At 48.1% G+C, this 26,966-nt stretch overlaps 1 protein-coding gene across 7 annotated transcripts in view; it reads right to left on the bottom strand.

The window, feature by feature from the left end:
- The window catches only part of PAN2 (poly(A) specific ribonuclease subunit PAN2), a 1,309,324-nt gene that overhangs the window by 395,903 nt on the left and 886,455 nt on the right, over positions 1 to 26,966 (bottom strand). For all 7 annotated transcript variants that reach the window (XM_069653787.1, XM_069653789.1, XM_069653788.1 and 4 more), the window contains 6 exons: positions 26,057 to 26,226; positions 25,153 to 25,273; positions 24,852 to 24,929; positions 23,884 to 24,151; positions 22,434 to 22,776; positions 22,125 to 22,221 (listed from right to left, as the gene is read on the bottom strand). In XM_069653787.1, coding sequence (XP_069509888.1) covers positions 22,125 to 22,221; positions 22,434 to 22,776; positions 23,884 to 24,151; positions 24,852 to 24,929; positions 25,153 to 25,273; positions 26,057 to 26,226 — 1,077 coding nt within the window. The remainder of the gene's footprint in view (positions 1 to 22,124; positions 22,222 to 22,433; positions 22,777 to 23,883; positions 24,152 to 24,851; positions 24,930 to 25,152; positions 25,274 to 26,056; positions 26,227 to 26,966) is intronic.

The following is a 26,966-nucleotide window of genomic DNA, read 5'->3' as shown; positions in this document are numbered from 1 at the left end:
TTAACTTTGTAACCCTTTAGACTCTTTAATAGTTCAAACAGATCATGCCTTTCACTTCATCACTTATTATACCACACAGCCTTGTACCTTGGTTTTCCGGGGTTCTTTCCCAAGTAGGGGCTACTCGGACTAGGCGCAGATGTCGGACCACATGGTCCATCCATTAAAGGCCAAGCAACCGATAACCCCTTTGAACTCTGTGATGCTGTTGGTTTTCTTGGCCAACACAGGTTTTTTTTTCCATGTACCTGTGTCAGTAATCAACATTTGCTGTAGTTTTCTCTTTGGCAGTCTTTTGGCTTTGCCACAACTTGTATTCAATTATGTGGTGTTCATCCTTTTCCACCACAGTGCTTTTCACATTGTCCATTAAAGTTCAACAACGTGCCTTTCACACATGCTTCTCACTTAATTCATGAAGTGCTTATTATGGGCTTTCACTTTGTTCATACGCCAGGGGACCACTCCGGTGGTGATAGTTCACGCTACAAATGACCTTTAACGTTAACATAAATGCTTTTAACCGTTTTCACTGCATTCATAACTGCACATCATTCGCTTTCGACTTGTGATATATTTCCACATAATTTCCATATCTTCTCTTTAGTTCGACAATAAATGTTCCATTTCAAAAAGTACTTTGCAGTTATTCGATATTGAATATTCTTCCATTTGGTCTACAAGCCGCATTCTTAGAAAGTTCAGTTCGATCAGTAATAGCAAATGTTCAAATCCCGCCCCTGGAGCACCCCGGTACGAGTGTTCCCTTTCTCACAGACACCAGCGCTCAACCTCTCCTCTGGGCGTCTTACTTCTCTTCTCCGGCTTCCACTTGCTTGCCGGGTATGCGCCGGGAGCTCCAGCGAGCAGTGCACGCCACCTGTGAACCTTGCTGCAGCGGCCTGCGGCAATTCAGAGTCTTCTGTGTTCCCCAGCTCCAGCTGGGAACACGCAGCACAAGGGAATGCAGGGGCTCCAAACCCTCTCATGGGGTCGTGCCATCTTTCCCAACCGAGTGCAATACACAGCGATCTCTCCATCGGCCCCTCTCCAGCCTGCTCCTAACCTTTGCAGATGCGACCTTAACACCGGGCAGGTTCCCCCTTACTCTGTGCCGGTCTAATCTTATGCACATGTGGCCTCTAAAATGGTTGCAGGTTCAAGCCCTTTGCCTGACCACAGTTGCACCTATTAATGGGACATGCCTGACCCTCCCAATGGTTTTCCTCCATAGTCCTCTTCCTCGTCTCAGTACCATAGTGGTGAATATGACTAGCAGTGTGTATCACTCCTAGTTGCCTCTTCCTCGTCCCAGTCTTAAAGGCATATGATTGTGGGACAGTTGGTGTGTATGGAAGGGATAAATACTGACAATACCCCATGAAGGCAGGGGAGGGCTCATTCTTGCAAGGGAAAGGGGGATACGATGTCTCACCTGAAGACATCCTCTCCCCACTCCCCAAGGTCCCTGCACCCAGGTGATCCTCCCTTGCATATCCTTCCCCAGGGTCAGGATCCAAGAGCGATGACCTCGCCCTGGCCACCTGAAAGGAAGATCCAAGGAGAGTAGATGGGAGGATGCCCTAAGGTTCCTCACAGGATACAATGTATCCCTTTTTCCACTTCTCCTGTAACTAGTAGTTACAGTGACAGGTACAATTCAGTGGCTGGTGGCAGTGGATATTTTCTACAGACTTTGTGATATTTACACGCAAGCTGCTATAGCAGCTGCAGTATCTTCATTTTTTGACAATTCTTGATGACTTTTCCTTTCTTAAGCCTTCTTCCGTCGTTCTCCGTGGGGGAGGTCCTGCTGACTTATCTTTGCTCCCATTGGGAAGCCCGCCCGAGGGTGCCAGCCTGTCTAGGATGACCGGAAACTCCACAGTACATCTGCTTGAATCCAGTTCTGAATGGAAGGTTGGCTGTCACTTTGGGTCGGCTGCCACCCAAAGTTGGAATGCGGCATGACTGCTGACTAGCTCGGTTCCTGCATAAAGTTCAGGGTCCTGGAGCAGAACAGTCTTGACCCAAAGAACGAAGAATCTGAGGAAGGACATCTGCAGCCACCTCCAGTGACTGCTCAGTGACCGCTCCTGCTCCAACCTCTGATAGACAGGATCTTCAAGATCCAGACCGGATAACTTCCTCCCCTTGACTGGTGGGCCTAACGAGTATCGAGACAAGCTGCATTTGAGCCGTCCCTTGAAGAGCTGCAACCGTCCTAGGCTGCAATTCCCTAATACCCTTGGACCTGAACCAATCTGCTGTGCATTGTCTTTTGAAGCGCAGTTTCAGCTGGAACTTTGTGGCATCCTGCTGGACCTACAGTGACACCATCCTACTCAGATGTCTCCCCTTCCAAACCACGGACTGACAAACAGAAGCCTGCCATGTGACAACTCTCGCTGAACAAAGCCTGTGTTGCGTCCCAAATGAGCAGGTATCGCGAAGATCATCTGCTGGGAGTCCTATCGCAAGAAGCAGACTGTCTGCTAACTCCAATCGTTTTTTCTTCATTTTCCAGGCCAAGAATCTGAACAGGTGCTACTGTTGCCTCGGCGCCGGTGACATTGCCTTCTTTATTCATGAAAAGGTACTGCTCCACCCCCTGGTACTTACCTGGGTGCTTGCTGAGTTGAATCAGACTCATCCTGAGTTTTGAGACACATTGGGGTGACCAACCCAACTTGTTCTTCCAGACCCAAGGACACTGGTCCTTTGATCTACAATCCCTCACGGGGTCTTACGCAACCTCCCTGAATGACCTTTTAACTAAACATTTTACCTACCTGCAACATCGACGAAACATGCTATTTCTGACAACGCCTGCCTATCATTAGTCTTCTGCCGAGGGGCCCTTTTCACACTCCGTGTCCCCACTGTCTGAGACTCTCAATCCCAGATCGGGCTGGACTTTGTATAGGATTCCTCCAAAGTACTTACCATTATCAATGTTCCTTACCCTAAATGTTGGTTATAAGAATTGATTTGCTACTTACCTGTACTCAAAGTTTACTATTTCCTTGAGTAATGCTTACATGTCTTATTGTATGCATGTAAATACGTTTACTTGTGATTATAATATTGTGTTAGTTGCCTTAGTATTTATAATATATAACAGTGTCCAAGTGTAATCTAGACTATAGGTGTGCCCTAGGTTATTTGCACTTACCTGCAGCCCTTGTCCCTCCTAGATTAAGCCTGACTTCTCAGCCATTGCTGACAAACAAATTGGGTAGTTCAGGCCAAATCTAAGAATTGAAACCCTGTACACCTAAGAGTGAGTCTTCTTTAGTCCTACCAAAGGAGGACTTAAGTAAAACTCCCTAACAATAGGCCACCAAGAAATCTCATCTGGAGCCAATGCACTTTTTGAAGCCAATCTTGAAAGGCATGCGACACAGAGGCAATGCTGTAGAAAGACGTTCAAATAATTAGTAAGAAAGTGAAATTGATGGGTTGGACTCCTCAAGAAGAGGGGCAGTGGAAACTCCAAAAAATAATTCCCCCAAAAAAGCAGGTGCTGCAGAACTATAGCAAATCCTGACCCACCTTGTAGGCAGAAAAATCGGAACGGGGATGTGGTGGTTGGGGACCTGACGGTAGAGGGACTGGGGACAGCGGGACATCGTACTGTGGGAGATGCATGGCCTCTGCTCTATACAAGTGACAAAGTGGCAGCATGTCCTTTGGAGCCAGCTTCAGGGCCCACCTGCGAATGCAGATAAAACAAACTAGTTGGGAAGGGAGAACAAAATGACAAATATAAAATATAGCCCTCTGAAGATACTTTTGAATGGGGCAAAGAACAAGTTACTCAGCCCTGGAAACGTTCTTTCGACTGGATGTTCCTCCAACTTATTCCTCATCTTTGACATGCAGTGGCCAGCTTCAGAAATTTTTCAGCAGAAGGCGCCCTGTGTCGATGGCATGGAGTCGATGTTCCTCGAAGGCCTCAGTCGAGGGTGACGTCATCGGATGTTATAAGTAGCACGCACAGCACCCGTTGCCTCAGTTCTGTTTTTCCCCCCTCGTGTTTCAGATATGCCCATAAAGCCAGTCTGACCGTACTCAGCCTTGTCGGAACGAATGCTGTAATAGCATAGGATATTCTACAGAAGGGTAGGTTGTTGGGAGGGCAATGAGGAATACGTTGGAGGACCATCCAGTCGAAAGAACGTTACCAGGGGTAAGTAACTTGTTCTTCAAATGGATTGTGTCCTCCAACGTGTTCCTCATCTTTGACAGACTCCCAAAGCAGTATCCACTAGTGGAGGAGGGTATACATTTGTTTTTAAAGGGCAGAGTCAAGTACTGCCTTACCAAAAGCAACATCCTGAGCACAGGAAATATCCAGGGAATAATGCTTAGTAAACGTGTGTATTGACGATGACAGTACAGCATTACCAATGTTTTTAATAGGGACATCCCTTTCCACGGCTGTCGAAGTGGCCAAGCCTCTGGTGGAATGAGCATGCAAGCCCTCAGGAGGGTCCTTGCTGGCCAAACTATAGCATTGAGAATTAGTGAGGATGATCCACCTAGATAACAAATGTCTAGAAACAGCCTGGCCCAGTTTGTGTCCTGTATACCCCACAAAGAGTTGGTCATCCACTCTCACTTTGGACATTCTGGAAATATAAAAGCTTAATGCTCTCTTGGGGTCCAACCTATGGAGCCTTTCCTCTTCCTTACTAGGATGCGAAGGAGGATAGAGAGCTGATAGCACAATTTTCTGACTTAAGTGAAAGTCCAAAACTACCTTAGGTAGGAAGGAGGGTTGTACCCTTACCACCACCCTGTCCTTGAGGAATGTAGTAAAGGGTGGCTTGGAAGAAAGTGCCTGCAACTCGCTCACTCTACGTGCAGATGTTATAGCAACCAATAGTATAGTCTTAAAGGTCAACAATCTCAGCAGACGTGTGTGCAGGGGTTCAAATGGAGCACACATCAGAACTTCAAGACCAAGTTAAGGTCCCAAACCGGAACCTGTAAAGGCGAAGATAGGAACACATTTGTGAGCCCTTTTAGAAACTGAGTAACCAGTGGTTTCTTGAAATAGGAGCATTCCTCTGAGGAGCGCTCAAAAATTGAGAGCACTGCAAGGTACCCTTTAATGGTTCCAACCTAAAGACCCTTATGTGCTAATGAAAGCAAAAAGGATGGAACATCCAAATTCAAACAGAAAAGGATGAACATTTATTTCTCTGCACTAGTCGCAAAACTTATTTGAAAAGCAACAGTACAGACTTTGTTGCTGGCCGCAAGCAACACCTCCATCACACCATCCGGGAGGTCCCAATCCTCCTATCTCAACCTTTCAGAAACCATGCGTGAAGGTCGAGAGTTTTGACCTCTGGATGTAGAACCCGACCTTCCTATCGCGAGAGAAGATCCTCTCTTTGTAGAAGACATATCAGAGGACAGATGGACATGCCCAGAAGGTGCGGGTACCACTGCCTCCTGGCCAAATCCGGTGCAATGAGGATCATGTGGGTCCCAAACCGTCTTAACCTCCTGAGAACTTGAGGAATGACGGCGACTGGAGGAAATGAATACAGTAGAGGAAATTCCAAATCCACCACCGAGTCTCCTAGAGCTCCTCTCGGGGGAAATTCCCTTGAGCAGTAATGCTCGCACTTCCGGTTGGTACCCGTCATGAACAGATCCACTTGAGGCGTTTCCCCAAAGGGCGAAGATCTCTCGAAGTAATTCCCCAGCTAGTTCCCACTTGTGGGAGACTGCGCTCTGCCTGCTTAGAATGTCCAACTCTGTGCTCTCCTCACCGCCTAGGTGAACAGCTGCTAGGGAGATTCCTTCTTGAATAGCCCAGTACCAGAGCTGCATTGCCTCTCTGCACAGTGGTAGTGACCCTATGCCTCCTCTCTTTTTGAGGTAATGCATGGCCACAGTGTTGTCTGTCATTATCAGGACATATTTTCCCCATACAGACTGCAGAAAAGCCTTCAGTGCTAGCCTGATTGCTCTCAGCTCCAAAAGACTTGTGTAGTTTGGACTCTGATGGAGACTAGTGACCGCTGACCGTCAGATTGTTGGCATGAGCTCCCCACCCTGTGAATGAGGTGTACGTCACTACAGTTATCTCCAGCCATGGTTGCCAAAAGTGTTCTCCCTTCATAAGATTCTCCTTGCAGGCCCACCAGAGAAGAGCCTGTGAGACTCTAACCGGAATCCGAAGGTGATCCGACATCCTACCTGAGAATTGGGACCATTGCGTTCTGAAAGTCCATTGAAGGGATCTCATTCTCAGTCGTACCTCTGGCACCAGAAAAATGCAGGATGCCATGAGGCCGAGGAACCTCAAGAATTCGAAGGCCAGAGCTCTCACCCTGGGTGGCAAGAACTTGCCCAAGGATGGGTCTAATACAGCCCTGATGTACTAGAGCTGTTGGGAAGGTGTCATAAGGGACTATTTGAAATTGAGGGAAAAGCCTAGTCTGTGAAGGGTGTGGCAGGTAATGTTGAGATGATCCACGGCTTGTTCGGGAGAACATGCCCTTATCAGCCAATCGTCCAGATAGGGGTAGACGTGAATCCCCCCTCTCCTGAGATGTGCTGCTGCCACCAGCATCAGTTTGGGGAATACCCTCCGGCGGAGGTCAACCCAAACGGCAGGACTCTAAACTGATAACCACCAACGGCGACCTCAGGTATTTCCTGTGCTTCAGATGGATTGGCACATGAATGTAAGCATCCTGAAGGTTCAATGACACCAACCAATCCTGAAGATGGAGGACCTGAAGGATCTGAGAAAGAGTGACCATCTAGAATTTGTCCTTCCTGGGGAACTTGTTCAAGTATCTCAAGTCCAAGATGGATCTCAGTCCCCCGTCCTTTTTGGGAATCCAAAAATATGGGGAATACCAAACCTTGTTCCTCTCCATTAAAGGCACTGGTTCTATAGTGCCTTGCTCTAGCAGGGTCAATATTTTCTGCACAAGGAGCGGATCCAGAATCCTCAGAGTGATTCCCCGGCGAATAGTTCTGAGGCTTCTGTATAAAAGGAAGGCAGTAACCGTGGGCTATTGTTTCCAGAGCCCAAGCATCTGAAAAAATGTCTCGCCACTATTCTCGATGCTGAGACAGTCTGCCCCCCTCCCACTGGTGAGCTGTGACACAAGGCCTCAGAGCGGTTTTGAAGTGGCTGCTGCAGAGGCCGATGGTAAAGAGGCTGCTACTTGATCTGGCTTGGCACTTCTACCTTGTCCACCATGAGGAAACTTACATTGGCCTCTTTGACTGGCCATTCCTCTCACACTTCCAAATGAGGAGTAGTAGTGAAAATATCTACCCCTCCACTGCTGTCCGCCAGGACGAAAAGGGTGAGGTTGCGGAACAGCTGCTCCCAAAGACTTGGCAGCTGCTTTGGAGGTCTGCAACTTCTCAAGGCTCTCATCAGCCTTGCTGCCAAAAAGATGAGACCTGTCAAATGGCATGTTCAGAAGCCTAGCCTGGACATCAGGTGCAAACCCCAACTTCCTCAACCATGCAAACCTGCGTATCACGGTGCTCGTAGCCATGGACCTGCTCATGCTATGTGCAGAATCCAACCCAGACTGAAGGGACTCACACATGGCTTCCTTGCCGTCCTTAATAGAAAGGAAGCCGTCCCTTTCTTCCCCTTTGGGAATATGCTCTGCCGCCATAGAGATGCACTCCCACAGACTGTACGAAAATGTAGCCAAGGCACAAGTGGAGTTGGTGGACTTCAACGCCATACTCCCCGCCGAAAACACCTTACGTGCCCATCCATCCACGCGCTTACCGTCCCTATCAGGATGGATGGTAGGGTATGCTGCCTGTTTCGAGGTAGCCGTGGCTGCCCGGACCACCAGACTCTCGGGAGTGGGGTGAGTTGACAGGTAGCCAGGGTCGCTACTGGAGGGGCGGTATTTTCTTGTAAGAGACTTGTTCACCGCCAGATTAGTCTCTGGGGTTTCCCAATTCCTGGCCACCCTTTTTTGCAGAGCCACATGGAATGGTAACACAGGATTTGTAGGTGGACCCTTGTCCAAAATGTCTAAGATCATCCTAATCATAAAGGCACAGGCGGCCTAGACCAGCCCAGATACTCAACTACTCTCAACATAAGATATGATAGGTTATTTATAACGCGCTTAATACCCAGAGGTTTCCAAGCGCGGACCTGGGGATCGAATCTGTGTTGCTTCCAAGGCGAGCACGTTGCCACTGACCTATCCTCCAGAGACAGGTGGATATAAAGAAAGGTGCCTGTAAGAGGAGTCGTCATGCTCCCATGGGTTGGGTTTGCCCAACTCCAGCTCAGGAGAAGGGTCTATACCACTAGCATTATGCAAGGAATCAGAGATCCTGCATCCTACTCTCCTCTGAAATGAGGCATTCAGGCACATTAGGGCTCCCAAACTGGAGACCAAAAGGGGCATCATCCTCATCCGAAAGTTCCTCCTCCTCAAAAATGGAAGTGAGGGACTTAAAAAAAAATCCTTCTTTGGTAGAGGGGTACGCCTTTTCTCAGGCATAGTACAGAGAGGTTTCAAAGATGTCGACTTAGACTTAGCAACCGCCTTTTTCGGAGGTTCAACAGTCACAGGTAATTGGCACAGCTGGCACCAATGGTGTTGGCGTCAAAGGCATCGACGGTCTGACCGGAGTGAAGGACCCGATAGGCACTACTGACTGACGTGGCACTGATGGCAATGACTTTGAGGGTTTCGAAGACCTTGACCTCTCTCATGTCTTGAACGATCCTTCAAAACCTTGTCCGAGCGAGGCCCCGCGGGCTCTTGATGTGGATCATGGCGTTTACCCGGGCTCGAGGCACGTGCAAGTATCCGGCCAAGACCGCTCACTGCCGGCTTCCACAGAAGGCACGGACGGAGCCTTGCCCCGTTTATCAAAATTCTTAAGCATCTCCACACGGAAAGCTTCCCATTATGCCAGCGTCGATTTCTTGAACGGGCATCTCACCCTCTCGGGGGTGTTGCCTAAGGAAGGCGACCGGTGGTGCCTTCTCGAAGGCTTTGACGAGGACGAGTGGCGGGAAGCACTCCTGGACCTTGAGCGCTTGGCCTTCATCCGCCGAGGAGAGTTGCCTCTCGACTCATCGGTCGAAGGCCCAGCAGGTCGGGACTTATGAGGCTTGGACATCTTGCCTACCTTCAATTTTCCCTTTCGTTCCCTCAAAGCCTTTACAGTCAGACTGACACTTGGAGCAGGTAGCCTTGTCATGGCCCTCGCTGAGGCACCACAGGCAGACTATGCAGGTCCGTGATGGACATCAATGTCCAATGGACATTGGAGGGACAGAGGAGGAAAGACACGGAGTAGGAGGAGTGACGGTGGGTGGATTTGGGAGTAGAGAGTGGAAAGTAGTAGACACAGGGAGAGGAAAATCAGGGTGTGAGAAATAATGGAGCAGAGTGCTTGAAAGCACAACCCCAGATTCCCCCATCAGTCACAGAGAAACTAGTAGTATAGTGAAAGAAAGTCCCTACGGGAGGCTATTTAGATAAGGCAATTGTCTTTATTTTATCCCAGCCAGCCAGCTGAAATATTAGACAGTAGGGGTCAATATTCTGCATATACTAACCTGGGGCTAGGGATGCCTGGGTTAGGGTGGAAAATGCTATCCGTAGGCGAGAGGAAGGGATGGCCCTAGCATCCCGCTGAATCTAAATATATTTGAACCATCTCTGGGATTGGGAGTATTCTTTGGGCCACATGTGACATAGCCCAGTATTAATCTGGTGGGACTTCCTTTTGGATTGCGTAATTCTACTGATAAAATACAACACAGAAAGTACAGTTTACATCAGCCCTCTCCATATACATACCATATATTTCTTCCAAACGTTTCGGGAATTGATGGTTCTGTGCCACCCACTTAAGCGACCACGCCCTCCCCTCCCCAAGATCCACCCTCCCAAATCATGTACACACGTTCAATGGCCATGGATTTTGGTGCTGCACATTTAAATTGTTGAGTGATGCCAGTGCTAAGTGACATCTGATAAAGATAATTCAGCCTGCATATCCATCACAGCAAACAAAGATGCAAAAGGTAAAATAGACTTGTGGCAGCTTTAGGTCGTGGCTTCACCAAGGCTGCAAGCAGATTTACTGGATTGGTAGCCCAATGTGCTTTTATGGTAGCCATTGGGGTACCAATGTATTTTGTAAGTCCTAACGTCAGCCTTTTGGTTTCAGGGCTATTCCTTTAAGGAAACCATGAGGCAGGCCTAAAGAATCACTGCTGTGCACGGATGGGCTCACTCTAAACCCATCCATGCACACTCTGCTTTGGCATGTGTGAGGCCAGGGACTGGTCTAAACAAGGCCAAAAACTGCAAAGTGTGTGCCCTGCTCTGAATGTTTGGCATTTTTGTGGTCTACCGGATTCGCTGTTCACCAAAACCCTTGTCTGGTGACCTGGTGTGTAATTGGAGAACTATCTTAGGTTAGCACCTGTGTGCACGGGATGTTATGTTATGAGGCATTTGTATAGCGCATTTCACCATTGGTAGGATTCCAAAGCGCTGTGGGTGTAACGCCCTCAGGGACCGTAGTCCATGTCAGTGGAGAGTAGTGTAGTAAACTGCTTGGGTGCACTCGGTATGTGTGCAGTCAGGGCGGATTAGGTGGTGTATAGCTGCATTCTCGTGTTAGGCGTGGTGCAGAGGTTGTGTGAGAACAGACTGTGTGCAGCAGGCCAATTGGACTTGTGTAGCTGCATTCTGGCTGCAGTGGAGTTTGTGAATGGGATTATGTTGGGTGTATAAGTATGTGTGCTGCTAGGACGAATTCATTAAGGGGTATAGCTGCATTCTATTGTTTGTTGGTACTGAGGAGCTAGCATTTTGGTGCGTTTGAGTGTGTGTGGTTTCTAGGTGGACCCTGTTCCCGATGCACTTCCAGTGCCTGTCGAGGGGATGGTATCTCCCTTTGGGGTTCAGGGCTATTAGGCTAAGGTTCTCCCTGTATCTTATTGGGTTTGCAATTGCTTATTGCCGTCGTCTGTTGGACGATGTCAACCAGATCAGGCTCAAATCAAATTGTTTCTATATAAGTGCTAGAGAGTCAGTAGTTATGCTAACTACATTCCCATATAGGTAGGATTAGGAAAGATATAAGTGGTAGTAGACCCTCAGTATGTAGTTCTGCTCAAAGATTTACAGATGAGTAGGAAAGCAGGATAGTCCTCTCCTGCAGTGATAGTGTGGTGCATATCTGGAGGGGCAATGATTAAGCTCAGTCATGGCATTGGTACAAAAGTGCTATTAGTGCTTGGGTTATGAGTAGCATAATCAATCCAGATAAATGGAGATGAAATCTCCTGGCCTCAGAGCGTGGTGTATACCTGGTGGAGGAAGGCAATGATTCAACTCTGTCATGGCATATGTGGATAAGTGCTACTACGATTTGGGTGTGGAGTCTAGGGAAATGGCTACAGATGGTTGGAGGTAGAGATCTCCTGCCCAGAGAGCCTATTGAAGGTCCTGTATTGAAGGGGTTACCAGGCCATTTCTTGGACGTGGTGGTAAATCAAGTGGTCAGGGAGGACCCATGTGTGTTTTAGGGGGAAGAGCCAGATTTTGAGTGCCTTCCGGAAAGCCATATAGTCTTGGCTGTGTCTAATGCAGGGAGGCAGTGAGTTGTACAGAGTTGGCGCCGGGATTGAGTAGGCAGACCCTCCGATTTTGGCCGAATCAGAAGCAGGGACCACTAGGAGGGGGGCTGTGCTTGACCTTAGGGTGCGGGTTGGGCAGTAAGGCATGATCTTGTCTTGAAGGTATTTGGGGCTTGCTTTGTGCACTGCTCGTTGAGTAATACGCAGGATTTTGAAGGTGGCCCGACGTCCAATTGGGAGCCAGTTTAGGGTGTGAACAGCATGTGAGCTGTGGTCGCTTCATCCCAGTGCGAGAAGCAGTCTTACAGCTGGGTTTTGGCCTCTTTGGAGTTTGTTTAGTTGGTAGGCCGGTGCACCCAGGTAGAGGGAGTTCACATAATCTAATCAAATCTGGACATGAAAATGGACATAATTGCAGTCAGTCTATTGGGGCAAGTGAGTTAAGGGAAGATGAGTTTCAGAAGCCGAAGGTGGAAATGACAGCATTTGGATGCATTGTTGATGTGGTGAGACAGAGTTAGGTCCACATCCATTTTACAGCCATCGTTTTTGACAGAGGTGGTGATTGCAGGAGAGGGGGGGGGGCTTATGTCAGGCGGGGGAGGCGAGTGAGGGTGGCCAGGGAGTCGGTTGGGGGAATAGAGCAGTTTTGCTGCATACCATGATCTCTGTTTTCCCTGAGTTCAGAAGGAGATGGTTATTCGTCATCCAGCAGTCTAGAGAAGACCCAGTTTCTATGCTGAACGCGGTTTGGCTTTTTTCCCATGGAAGATAGCATGTTTACTTACCAGCTGGGAGAGGTTTGTGTGAAAAAGCTGCTGCTGATTTTTTAGGCGCAGTTTGGCTATACTGACGGGACTGGTGTGTCTGTACCTAAAGCTGCAGGTTTTTTTTTTTTTGCTTGACGTCCTTCCTAGGCTGTTTGGCCTCATTGGCTGAAATGGGACTTCTGGGCTGGGAACCTTTTCCAGCCCGTTTTACCACTGCGTCCCATTTTTACTTTCTGGGTCTCCACCCCATTGGTGTTTGAAGCTGCTGCCGCCGGAAGGGTTATTGGTACTCCAATACCATGCCTCAGCTGCTTGTCTGGGCAGTCCGGGGACACCCACTAGGTGGACCATCTTCAGCTGGATGGTTGCATTCCTTGGTCCTTTGAGCTGCCGGAACCTGCCTGGTCGGGGTTACCGTAATCTTGGAGCCACCTTCTTCTCCTTCACTCCGGCTGGTGGGTCCCACTCCAAATAAGGAGGATTGTTCTTTATGGCCGTCAAGGTCGTTTGCCCAGACTATATGGGTGAACAAATCCTTAAATATCCCTGAAAAAGAATAGCACTCACTAGGTTGTTTCGTCTTCCTCGAACCAACTTTTGGGGAACCACAACTGAGCAACTAGCCGGTGGGTCATTACTGATAATTCTCCTCAGGTGTCTCCTGTGGTCAAAGCTCTCTGCAGGTGTCTTAAAAACTTCTAAATGCAATGACTTGCATTGACCTGGAATCCTGCTAGACTGCTCCTTCTCCTGCTGCCCATTCTCTCGCACAGCTTCCTACTCCTCTATAGGTCACCAGGATGTGATCGACATTTCACCAACACCCTCTCTGACTCACTAGCGAACACACTAGTTAACCACCCAGCACTCACCCTACTGCGGGACTTTAATATCCTGTAGGACGTGGCTAACAAATCCATGACTCAACCTTATACAGCATACCACAGAAGCCACCCACACTGCAGGCCACACCCTTTGATGTGATTTTCAGTTCCATCGACCCGACCTTGTCTCGGCATTCACCCCTAAACCTCTCCTCTGATCAGACCACTCAGCCTTACCTTTCTATCGCTGCACACTGCCTGACCTCCCAAGGCCCCCCTGTCACGTCATGTGATTTCAAATGCTGGAACAAGGTCAACGTACTGACATGGCTGAAGCCCTGCTTCGCCCCCTTTCTGCATTCCAGTCTACAGATAGACCCATACCCATCAAGTCCTTTGACTCCTGGCAAAATGACTCACTCCTTCCTCTCACCCCTCCAACTCAGCTCCCTCCCGCGAAGGACAAACCACCAAGTGGTTCATCCCCCACCTGAAGGCATTCAAAACTCAAAATTGCTCCCTCAAGCGTAAATGGAGAGAGTCCAGACCCCTGACACTACAAATCAGAAATCTAAAAGGCTAAAAAAACGAATTACAATAAATGAATCCTAAACTGCTGCAGCAGCAGCAAAGAGCTCCACAGAATCATTGTGGAATTTGTGATCCCTTCCTGCACCTGTGCCCCAACTACCTCCACGCAAACGCTCTTCAATGCTCTCTGAACACTTCAACAATGCAGCCCTAGACAGAACAGCCACCCCCAATGCCAAACTTTCCAACCTCACCCTGCCCTGCAAGAATCCACCCCCCCCAAATGCCCTTCTTTCTGCTTTCAACCCCATCTTGACGGAGGAATTAGTCAAACTACAATCCAGCAGCCAACCCTCCGGCTCCCCCCTTGACCCATGTCCACCCCTCACCTCAAAGAAATGTTCACCTTCAATTGTGCAGGAGAACTGTTGAGATCCATAATTAATGACTCCCTCACCTCTGGCGTCTTCCCAGAACCCTTCAAAACCGTGCATGTCAGAACCCTTCTAAAGAAAGCATCCCTCCACCATCTCCAACCAATCAACTATAGGCCCCTCTCCAACACCCGATTCTTGGCAAAGCTCAACGACAGCTCTGCATACTCACAGCTCCTCTGTTTAGTGGAATCCAACTATCTCCTAGACTCCGCGAAATCAGGCCACACCATGGAACAGAAACTACACTGATCTCGATCTGGGATGACCTCAAAGTCTCTGCAGACTCTGAAGGATGCGCAGCACTTGTTGTTCTTGACGTCTCTGAAGCATTGACGCCAGTAATCACCTCGAGCCTCCTTGACAGACTACACTCTCTAGGAATCGGAGTCGGTACTCAACTGGATGCCCTCTTTTCTCAATAACAGACAGCTAATCAGCTGGCTGCAATTACTCCCCCTTTCAGCTCCTCTGCACACCCACTGAACACTGGAGTACCTCACCGCCACCTGCCTCTCACCTCTTTTCTTCAACCATTTACAGGATCCCTCCGTCAGGGATCATCCACTCACAGCCGCACCTGCTACAACCACGCAGACACGCATCATCCTAAGAATTCCCAAATCGTGCTCCGATCCCCGTCTGGACCCAGCAGCTTGTCTGACAGATATTGACTTATGGATGACTAGTAACCACCTCCTTCTGAACCCAGGGAACACAGATCATGGTGTGTAGCAATACAGCCCTATTTCCACAACCTTCCCCATGGCCCCCCTTCAGCAACCCTCCCTCCACTACTTCCACCTCTGTCAAAAACCTTGTATGCACAATGGACTCGGACCCAACCCGGTCTCCCCACATCAACAATGTATCCAAATCATGCCACCAACACCTAAGCCTGCTGAAGAACATCTTCCCTTAACTCTCCTACCCAAACAGGCTGGCTACAATTATGTCCAGACTTGGCTATGCAAACTTACACCTATCTGAGTGCACCAGCCTACCAACTAAACAAAGAGTCCAAAATGCAGCTGCCAGACTGCTTCTCGCACTGGAACTAAGGGATCACATCTCAACTGCTCTCTGCACCCTACAATGGCTCCTAATTGGACGAAGGACCACCTTCAAAACCTTGTGCATTACTCACCAAGCGATGCACAAAGCCGGCCACTTAAATCTGCAAAATAAGATGCCTGATCTCCCAAACCGCACCCTAAGGTCAAGCACAGCCCTCCTCCTGTGGTCACTGCCTCCAATTCAGCCAGGATTGGAGGGTCACACTACTGAACCCTGGCACCGACAATGCGGAACTCGCCACCTCCCCACATTCGACACAGCCAAGACTAGATGGCTTTCCGAAAAGCACTCAAAACCTGGCTTTCCCCATAAATCTTATAAGGGACCGCTTTGGGCCATTCGACCCACCGACAACTGCCTGAACTGACTGGAACTGCATCCAGACAGAGGTTAAAACAGCCGGGACTCGGAAGTCTATTTCAACGCTAGAATAATGGTGACCATGCCACCCCTAACCTTGCTACAATCTCAATGCCCAAAAACTCCAAAGCCAAGGCATAACGGCAATGCTCTTACGCTATGACTGGGCTCGCTCAGGATCCTCAACCACACATGCACCACCCAATAAGACCATGAGATGTTTATCCATCTGGAGTGGATATGTTTTATCTTCCCTCCACCTATCTAGAAACCAATACCCTACTTCCAAACCCGAGTTCTAACATCACTTATGTTCTTCACCTGGACTGAGCTTGACCATTATCTTCCTCCGAGAATGCATTGGTATCAGTCCGGGAAATGACAGACTGTCAATCTTAGTATCTATAAATCAATGCGCAGAACTACAAACCCATAGCGCAATTGCACTTATGTTCTAAACAAAACGATCGGGCCTGCTCTTGTTAACGTGTCAATCTCATTAATCTGGGAATTAATGTACGGAAATGCAATTTCAGAACAGAACACCACTTTTGTTCAAACATTACGACTGGGATAGATCAGATCATCCATCAGGCATACAAGGTGGTCTCTGATGAAGCCAGGTTACCCTGATCTGCTGCAGGAACTGATGCAATTAACTCCACCCGGAACTCAATATCAACCACGTTTGGTTAGACTTGCTCTAGTCCCCCACAGATATGCACTACCCCCTCCGATCCGGGGAGCTCTTGCAGCTCCCAGAAGCGACAATAATGTGATACAATGCCACAATTCAAACCATGAACTTTGACAGTATTACCCACTGACCTGGCGCAAACTATTATCCAGGACCCAGAAAATGGGCCAACCTTCAATTATAACCAAGCTTCTGAAACAGACCGACTCGGTCCCACCTCATGGGATGACGCTCTGAAGCAGGCAAGGAACCCAATAAAGAAATTCTCTCTGAGAAGCAATTCTCCTCCAGAATAGACATGGTCAACACAGCGAACAGTGGAAGGAAATCAAAAACGGGGGTCTCCAATCAATCCGTACAGACACACATACCAATATGCTCACTCTCTCCTCTACACCAACAAACAGAATGCAGCTATACCCCTCGATCAAATCGGTCTAGATGTACACATACCTACTCACCTTCATGAACACCTCAGCATTCTTTAGAGCGCCGCTACACCACATGAAAAAAAGAAAGTAAATCGGCCTAGCTTCACACCTATCGGTTATATGTGATTTTACCGACCACAATTACAGAGTGGTACATTTCATTGTGGGCAAAACACTGAAAAATATAGGGGGAAGGTGTCCCCCCGAAAACCCCGATTCTCCACCCGTATGCCACCTCAACCCCATCCCGACCCATTTTAACCCCTTACACCACTTCCCTTTATATATTTAATCTTTTCTGTGTTTTTTTGCTGTTCTTGTCCGCTCTGTTATGTACCACTCTGTAATGTTTGCGATAGAACAACTGGATACAATAATATCATACACAACAGTCACCACCGCCGGAATGCAGACCCAAGGTCAGTGGGCCTTGCTGCACACATTCTACTGATCTCGCACCATGCCTGTCAATACAATGCAATTACACAATGCAGTGGCTGCACATATACTGGCTGCACAGATACTGAGTGCACCCAAGCAATTATACTATTTACCTAGTGTTTGCTTTTTAGGCGCCTCGACAATAAAAAAAATACTGTTTCAAAGCGCCCACAGGGCAGGGAGGAAGCAGGGGAGCAAAATACATTACAACACAATATTTAAAAACAGAGGGGTGAGGTACGACACTACTATACCTTGTGCGTATTCAGAACGTGCAAGTGCAGAAAGGAAGAGGAAAGAGGTGGTAAGTGCTGGGGGGTCCGAGGGAGAGCCATAGACAAAGTGCTAGTAATGTTGAGTGCTACACTGCCTGGGCCACAGGAGGTGTAAATGCGAGCCTCCAGAGCGGAGTGTGTGCAGATGCTAAGTGCTGTGGCTAGACAGGAGCTGGGAAGAATTGGTGTGTGAGGTCAAAGCCCTGAGGATTCATAAGGGCCAAGTACACCGATTCAGCAACTGTGGAAATAGCAGAGGAGAGAAAGAGGAGGCAAAGAGGAAGGTCTTAAGGAGCTTACGGAATTTGAAGAGATCCTGCGCAGGAGAGGGCGAGGCTATTCCAGAGGAGGGAGCCTGAAGAGGCAAGTGAGCGACCCCCTGTTTAGTAAAACGCTTTAAATACAGAGTTGGTGCCAGAGGAACAAAGTGGTTTAGAGGGAGAGTATTTAGTGAGATAAAGTTGAAGATAGTGTGGTCTCCGGGCCCAGAAAGCCTTGTGGATGATGCAGAGGGATTTGAATTTAATCCGTGCAGCAACCGGGAGCCAGTGGAGACTTTTTAGTGCAGGAGAGATGCGGTCCCAGGGCTTAAGGACAAGGATAAGTCTTGCTGCCCTATTCTGGATAAGCTGGAGCTGTCGCAGAGTTGAAGAGGGAAGGTTCAGGAGGAGAATATTACAGTAGTCAAGTCTAGAGAGAACCAGGGCTCAAGTCACATTGAGCCTCTGAGGGAAAGTGAGAAAATGTAAAATTCCTTTGATAAGGAAGAGCTGATAGATGGACTTTTTGGCAATGTCCGGAGTGTGAGGGAGGAAGGAGAGAGATGAGTCGAAGATGACTCCAAGGTGTCTAGCTTCAGTTGAAGTTGAAGGGGGAGAGCCCAGGGAGGAAGGTCAGAGTGAGGGGAAGAAGGAGGGAGCAGGGGTCCCAATGTGAAGGACCTCAGTTTTACAGGCACTGAGGCAGAGATCATTGGAGGCGCACCAGGACTGCATGGCAGATAGGTAGTCAGGGATGATGGAGAGTGAAAGAGGGTCAGCAGTGAGTCTGAAGCTGTGTTGTCTGCATAACACTGGAAGTTGGAGAAGGAGGAGATGAGGAATGCAAGTAGAGCAAGGTAGATGATATAGAGCCAGGGGGAGAGTATAGAGCCCTAAGCACACCACAGGTGGAGATTGAAGTACGGAGGAGAAGGGGCCAAGGATGGTGTGGAAGGGGCCAAGGATGGTGTGGAAGGAGCAGTTAGTGAGGAAAGAGGATAGCCAATCCAGTGCCCGTTCCAAGATACCAAGTGTATAATGGGGCCTTTGTATGAGGATGGAATGGTTTACTGTGTTAAATGCAGAAGAGAGATCGAGAAGGAGGGAGAGAGCTGGACAGTTGGAGTCCAGAGATGCGAGCAATTCTTCACAGGTGTTCAGAAGCGCAGTTTCCGTGCCTCTGGATGCTCGGAATCCAGATGGATGGTCATGGAGGCCATCAACAAGTTCAGTGTGAGAGTTGAGTTGGGGCAACGCCAGCTTCTCAAGCAGCTTCCCCAGGAAGGGGGTCATGGAGATAGGGCGATAACTGGCAGGGCAGGTAGGATCAGAGGATGTTTTTTTTCACAAGTGGGCGCACAATGAGGTGCGTGAGGGGGGGCGAGAGGAAAAATCCAGTGACAAAAGAGTGATTGCAGAAATCAGCGAGAGCAGGGGCAAGAGAGCCAATGTTATCCTTGATGGTCCTGGATGAACAAGAGGAGACCTGTTTAGATGACACCTTCATGGAGCGGACATCTCTGGCAACTTCTTCAGGTGTGACAAGAGAGAAGGAGAAGGTGGGAGGAGGAAGGGAGTGTAGAAAGGGAGGTCAGAATGTCCTGAGTATTTGTGGCAAAGTGTGAGGCCAATCTATTGCAGAGGGCCTAGGAAGGAAAGGGCGAGGAGGAGACTGCAGAAGGGTTGGCTAGTTCCCTGCAGATTTTGAAAAGTTCAGCAGAGTTATTGGATGCACCGTGGACCCGTGCCTGGATGAGGGCTCTTTTCTTTGCACGGATGGGGAGTCTGTATTGCCTTTGGAGCAGGCAGCATGCCAGTTTGTCAGAGGATGTGCCTGAAGTAAGCCACTTCCATTCTGCAGCCCTGCAATTACGTTTCAGGGCTGCAGGTTCAGTGTCGTACCAAGTGTTACGCTTTGAGGCAGGTTTCAGACGGATCCGCGTGACTTGGTCAAGAGTGTTGGTGGTGGAAAGAGGTACATTGCTGAGGGCAGTGTCAGAGGTAGAGTTAGAGGTGGATGGGTGAGGGTGGGTGTAGGTGGAGACGAAGGCTGCTGCAGTTACTCGTTTCATTGGGCGGACGATAGTGAACGAGGTTGGTGGGACCTTTGTGGGGGCGGTCAGCAGGCCAATGGGCCCAAGATGTGAGGCGAGTGTGGTCTGGCCAGGAGAGAGGAGTGACTGATTGGGGAGGGGGGGGTGGGGGGGAGAGGTCAGAGTAAATGAGTGCATAGAGGGCGTCCACCTGTGTGGGTTGGCCCGAAAGGGAGAATGGAGGGACAGGGAGGTGCATAGGTCGGTGAATAGAGTGGATGCAGAGGCTGGGGGAGTCCAGTTGGATGTTGAAATCACCCAGGAGGAGAAGGTTAGAGGTGGAGGAAAGTTAAGACGAGCAGAAGTAAGCCCATTCTGAGAGGAATAGGAAGGTGGCGCCTGGAGGCCAGTAGATGGTAGCAATGGTCATGGTGGTGGTGGGAGATGGTGTCCGGTCAAAGTTTCAACTCAAAAGGGTCGAGTCAATTCGACCGAAAACAAAAGGATATAATTTATTTTTATATGCATATTTATTTGCTTTATTATAGGTATAAAAAGGTGTTTTGACACCAAAAACAGGAGTTTGGTGGGTGGGGGGGGAACTCGACCCTTTTGTCATTTGACCCTTTTGAGTCGAAACTTTGACCTATAACCGTGGGAGAGGTGACCAACTTACAGACAAGGCTTTCAAAAGAGAAGTAGTACTGGGTAGGTAAAATGGAGGCAGAAACCCACTCAGGGAAGATTACCGCGACCCCCCCCTGCCAGTGCAGTGAGGTTGAGGCTTGGAGACGATCTTGAAGCCATCAGGGAGGAGAGAGTCAAAGGCAGTGACTGAACTGGCATTGAACCAAGTCTCGATAAAAGCGAGAATGTTGAGGTCAATGTCTTCAAGAAGGAGACAGATGTCAGGAGTGTTTGTTGGCTGAGTGGGCATTAAGAGTCGGGAGGTGGGGGTGGTCTGTGCTTTTTAAGCTTTTCTAAGGTGGGCTACAGGGGCGTGGTACACCAATCAGAGGAGGGGGAGAGAGGGTAGAAGGGCGAGATGCAGGCGAACGAAGTTAATGAGAGAAGGCAGGATACGGTCAAAGAGAAGGAGGTTCGGTTGAGGACCCTGAACCAGAATGCTGCCAGTGTGATAGACATTAACAAAGCAACAGGAGGATATGAAAGCAGCCAAGAGGATTTCCCACTTGGTGCCACTGTTAATAGAGGAGTGTGTGGAAGGACAGAGTGGAGATGAGATGGGGGTCCAAAGGTCAGGAGAGGGGACAGAGAAGAGGATATCAGTGAAACTCTCTGGAGGAAGCACTGACATGGGTGTCGGCAATGATAAGTCCACGGTTTGCACTCAGGATGTCTTTTTTGTGCTTTTTCTTGGAGAGAGATGGGGGAATAGGTGATGGTGTAGCAGTTAGAGAATATAGGAGACTGACCTGACCACTGACCTGGAATATGGACCCCCCCCCCCGCACCTCCTCAAGGGCGTTGGACCGACAGCGCTTTGAGATCATACCAATGGTACATAAGGCGCTATACAAATGCACAACAACATATACACAGTGTATCATTGAATGGTAGGTTTACATGTCAGCAGTACTGTTCGAGCAGGTCTTAATTAACCACTGCTGTTCTAGCATGAGCTAGGTGTCCCTAAAGCTTTTACTTTTAACCTGATTGTTAAAGTCATACACACACGCACAAAGTGTATATTTCTTCCAGTATACCAGTGTGGGGTGTCTTTGGTGAACTTTGTGGACTAATAGGGGGGATAGCTCAGGGGCAATGTGTTTGTCTTGGAAGCAAGACAACGCAGCGCAACACAGGTTTGAATCCCCATCTTGCGCTTATAAACCAATCTCTGGTATTAAGTGCGTTATAAAAGAACAATTATAAACTGAACGGATCTACCAACCTTATTTCCCTTTGCCATTGCCGATACCTTTAGAGAGGTTTGGTTTCCCTTTTGGTTGGATTTGTTGGTTCTGCTGTTAGGCAGGGGCGTTGCTAGGGGGGGCTAAGGGGGCTATAGCCCCTGATCTTTTGGTTGTAGTCCCGGATAGAATCTCAGGAGCTACAGCCAAAAGACTAGCTAGCCCCCAGTCCCAACAGTTCTGACATCAGCTTAGCCCCAGGTCTTTTCCAGACCTAGCAACTCCCCTGCTGTTAGATAAGATGTTTGCACATGCCTCCCCAAAGGGCTGTGTAAACATCTCCCTCACAGCAGTCCTACCCCAACACTAGACTACGTGGCCTACTGGTGCCCTATTTTATGTAGTATATTTTATAGCATAAACCGTGTTCAAAGTGCATGTACAATTGATAGTTCACGTGAAAAGAAAAAGAATAGATCAGGCACCTGGTTTCTGAGCTTTGTTCTTGGATTGGGGGCATACCCAATGAACCCCACTTTCTTCATGGTTCGAAGTATCTCTGGGTCCACTGGAGGGGGACGCCTGCAATGAGACAGAACTGGGTAAGTATGCACATTGCCAGGTATATGGATCCATATATATTCACAGAGGATTGTAAGGCTGGGGTTGTGCTCCACAACCATCCAAATCGAAAGGGTTTGCTTCTTTAGCCCAAAATTAGGTATTTCCTCCCTCTTCTGTCACACAATTGGTATTGTATTACTTTTCATAAACAAATTAATCAAGTAGAGCACCTGGGGGCAGGACCAGAGTTTGCTGTGGGCCAGTCTGACAACAGTGGCTCGCTTGTGAGTGGCACGGGAATGAGCGAGAGGGGAATCAGGTCCTGGCTCCAGTCCATGTGAGGCAGGGTGTCCACCATGCAGGGCAGTGCAAACTCGGTCTCTCGTGAGTAGCCATTGAAGGTGGCGCTTGGGCCATCGGCCCAGAGGTGCACACAGCCCTGCGAGTCCCCGAAGGCAAGCGCCTGCTTGCTGGCAGATACATCAAATGACATGATCAGCTGTCCCACCGTGCTGACGTGGAAGATATCAGCAGGGCTGGCCAGGCCGGTGGGCTCGCAAAACTGGCATTGACCTATGAAAAAAGAACACAGCATTGAAACCCTTCAACTTCAAAAGCAAACATTGGGTAGGCTCAGAAGCTAAACCTGAAAGAGCACTTTACAGGCAGTTCTCCCTAAAGTGTACCATCTCAACTAGTAGATAGAAAGTGTGCGAACACTACCACGTCTATATTAAATTCAACAGTCATATATAGTTTACTTCTAATTTTCTTAACTTTCTAGCAGTTGAGTGAGCTGACAAAGGTCAGCGAAAGATTCATCACCTCAGTCAATGCAATTTTACATTGTAAAAATTGTTTTTAACACAATTAAATCAAGCAAATAAAAAAATGTTAAAAAATAGTTTAAAAAAAACAACAAAATGGCCCTCTCTGGGCCCACCCTTCATATGTTTAGATCGAGTGGAAGCTGCTTTACAGGGAGAGCCACGATTTCACGTGGTTTAAAGTTGGTGCTCCCTTTCCCAGAGCCATGCAGCCAGATTTGTCAAAGTGAGGGAGAGATCCCGGATAAACATGGGCAAGATCTCTTCCTTACTCGGTGACCTGAATTGCATAATGATGGCAAAGTAATTAAGGACATTATCCAAACTTGAGCTGAGCATTTACAGTTTTTTTGTTTAAGCATAAACAACCCTCCTAAATACAAACGGTTACCCTAAAGTACAGTACACACACTGGATATTCTTTTTGACCTCAAAAGATGTTACGAACAAATTCACTGTTGCTGCTTTTATATACCTCAAGAATAAAAGGCTGAGTGGACCCAGCTGAAATTCAAACTGATGACCTGAGGAACACACGGATCTCCGCAGTGCGTCCATTAACCCCCGCAACTAAGAACATGTAGGTCACATTTTTTGCAGTACCTTCCCAAGAACATGATATACAATTTTTAAATGCATGGAATGCTCATTTTATTTGGCACTGCAGAAAAAAGCCTGCAACAGTTAAGTTAAGCCACTGAGCTACATGACAAATTTAGGAAATCGTCACCTGTGGGTTACACAAAGATCTCTGCAGTGGGCACTAAGCCATTTTACCAGATGATTTGATCTGAAACAGTTTGTAGACATTAGCTTAAGAGGTTTGTTACAACACTTAAATTCATGGACCCACCGGTCTGAGAGATGATGGCAAGCCGGGAGGTGTACGTTGGGATGAACCGCAGGAAGAAGGGGTCCACGTGTACCTGCAGCGGGGTGATGGCTCGCATCACACGCAGGTCGAACACCTTCAGAAAGCGGTCACAGGCCAGCCCATTCATGCGACTGGAGTAACCACACGTCACTAACAGATTGCCGTGGACATCAAAGTCTGACAAGCCACCAGAGTATGCGTCAAACTCTTGCTCAGCTTGGTACGAGCGCAGATCTCGGAGGGACACCTGAGGGCGAAAAAGTGACTTTCATTCAGTGGGCGTCAACAGGGGTGATCCTCAGGCTTTCACAATGCCCTTAAATTGAGCCCTTATGTTGGGCACATGCCATTCCCCCCTCCCAGATGTGCTCTTGATTTGGCTTTCAAGACAACATTCCCAGCCTCTTGAGAAAACAGGTCATCGCGATTCTCCACTGGCTTAGGCATCCACTGCTGCCTTTACCCGTTGCACATCTAGACTGTAGTGTGTGCAAAATAAATACATACATTAATAAAGCACAGCAGCAGATGGCAATCTATAAGTACTTTAGTAGATGAACGACCAGCAGAACTTTATTGATCAGTTAAGTGCATGGATCTCAGTCTTCAATTATTTTTGAAGCTGATGGAGTCTGCACAATCCTTCTGGGCAGGACTGTGACTCCACATCACTCTCTCACCGGTCACCTCTGCTAACACGGCTCTTCTGAAGCATGCCAAACCAAAAGCATCTGCATTAAAGGGAGTGTCGAAAGTGGCTTGGCAGCTGGATCAGGAGCACAGTGAATACCTGTGCTACCCTTCCTATGGCATATGTGGAAGCACAGCAAGGACGGCTGCTATTGAAGTTAATTATATTACACTGTACCAGGCTGATTAATGGAGGGGCAAAAAAGGCTGCATATTAGTAGATGTAGCAAACAATTGCCTAAAAAGAAATGGCATACCTTTCCGGAAGTGTGTCCGCAGAAGAAGAATCGATTGCTTTGCCTCATTATGGTGATGCCTGGAATGTCCACTGTGAACTGTGAGAAGTAAATGGCACATACAAGTGAATTACATAAGAAACTAACAGCAGTGCAGGGACAGTACATTAATCGCAGTATTTTTGCTTAGACTGCCCAGGTGCTATTCTAACACCCCTTCCCCCTTTCTACTCGTCTATCTCGGGAAAGCCCCTCACACATGGGCAGTCAATTGTCCACCACTATGACCAGCGTCCACAAAGTTCATCAGCGTGGGCCTCACCTTCTGGGATTCCTGGACAGTGTTCAGATCGATCTCAGTGATGTGGTCCTGCATGCCTCCCAAGAGCAGGGTGTTGTTGTCCGTGAGCAGCATACTGTGCATATCCGAGCCATCGTCCATGCTGAGGAAGAAAGGGACAGATTGTGCTTAAGCTGAAGGATGATGAGCTCGTTTGCAAGTAATGGTTCCCCGTTCCAGCTATGAACTGCTTGCGTCATCAACCATAACCGTCCAGGTCCAAGAAAGGCAGGACGACTTGTAAACAGCACACCCAATACGCTTGTTAAGTGCACATTCAAAGCAGCAAACATGGCATAGCAAGAGTTTCTTCATCTTTTGCAACCGCAGCAAATGACCAAGCCACTTCAACACATCCCGGTATCTAGAAAAGAGTACCCCTACATGCCCGGATTTACACAGTATGTCTGGAGTACTTTACAACTTGCGGCGTGCTGCCCTTGCCTGAACAATGATCGGTAACTTCATGTTGTTGGCTGGGTTTCTGCCCCTCTGAGCCACACTACACAGCCTTCCCCTCTAGGGGCATGCCCCCAGAGTGGCCGGTTAACTGTGTGGCAGGAAAAGCCAACATTCAAACTGCTTTACAAATTATTCAGGATCTGCAGATCAACCAGGGTAATTGTACGATGCATACGGTTTTGGAACAATCTTTCTTGGTAGTCAATGTTATAATACAGCAGCAGTAACAGAATGAGTACTTACAATGTGTTAACCAGCAAACCAATAACATTATAAGAAAATAAAAAATATTGAGCAAGAGCTCCTAAAACACGTTGCCCGTTCAAAAGCTGAAAGACTAAGCTTTTAAAAATAAGGCAAAACCTGAAAATGGTGCAGATGTAATAAGTATTCATGGCCATTTTTAAAAGGTTTGTGAACTCACAGGTAATCGAAGATGGCAAGTCCGCCACGGGTCATATACTTGAGGTTGTTTTTTGTGAGGAAGAGAACTCCATTGTCTAGGCTCTGAATCTGCCGGATGTCATCCCCAGCATTCACCTGGAATGAGGAGAAGCGCTCGAGCGATGGCCCAAAAAATGAAGTGGCATGACCCTGGAACAGAGGAATAAAACGCAGCTGTAAACTAATATTCGTGCAATGTTCAACATATTCTTGTCAATTCAATGCTCTTTTTTATTTGCATATGTATTTACTATCTGGTGCCTTGAAGAAGTCACAACAAAGTGAAGTGAAGATGCTGGCAAAAGCCCCACAAAATGAAAAGAATAGGATAAGTAATCACAAAGGAAGATGGGAGTGTATCAATAAAATAACACCCCTTAAAAGGGGCCAAGGACAAGCAGAGGCGAGATCAGGTGGGCAGTGGGGGTGTGGGGTTATGCCCAGTTTGAAAGAAGATGAATGTGCTCAAGAGACTAAAAGGATGTTGGGGGTGGGGGGGAGGGAGGACTGCAGCGTAAACACAATACCAAATCACTAACCATTTTCAAACTAGCAGTTTTGAACATACAGTAACTAATGCAAAGTATACAAAACACACTTTGTCGCATTCGAGATTACATTTTCTAATGTTGGCGTTTCAAGCTATGTTTTCGCAGTAAATACCTAGAATATATGATGCCCAATTGATTCTTCCTGGCATGTGACTGATCAGGAGCGAGTCATAATTTCACAACATCGACAGAACTCGCAAGTCCATGCATAATTGACATAGCTGGACGAAAAAAGAACCAAGGGCACAGTGCAACAGATGCGGCTAGAACTGATGTGGTTATCACAGTTGCCCATTCAACAAGCCGATCCTGTGCAGCTGCTGCAATGTTCTGCATAGC

This window comes from Ambystoma mexicanum, chromosome 3q, assembly GCF_040938575.1.
Source record: "Ambystoma mexicanum isolate Mex_15411 chromosome 3q, UKY_AmexF1_1, whole genome shotgun sequence".
Taxonomy (NCBI): Eukaryota; Metazoa; Chordata; class Amphibia; order Caudata; family Ambystomatidae; genus Ambystoma; species Ambystoma mexicanum.
This window is presented reverse-complemented; position numbering and strand designations above follow the sequence as displayed.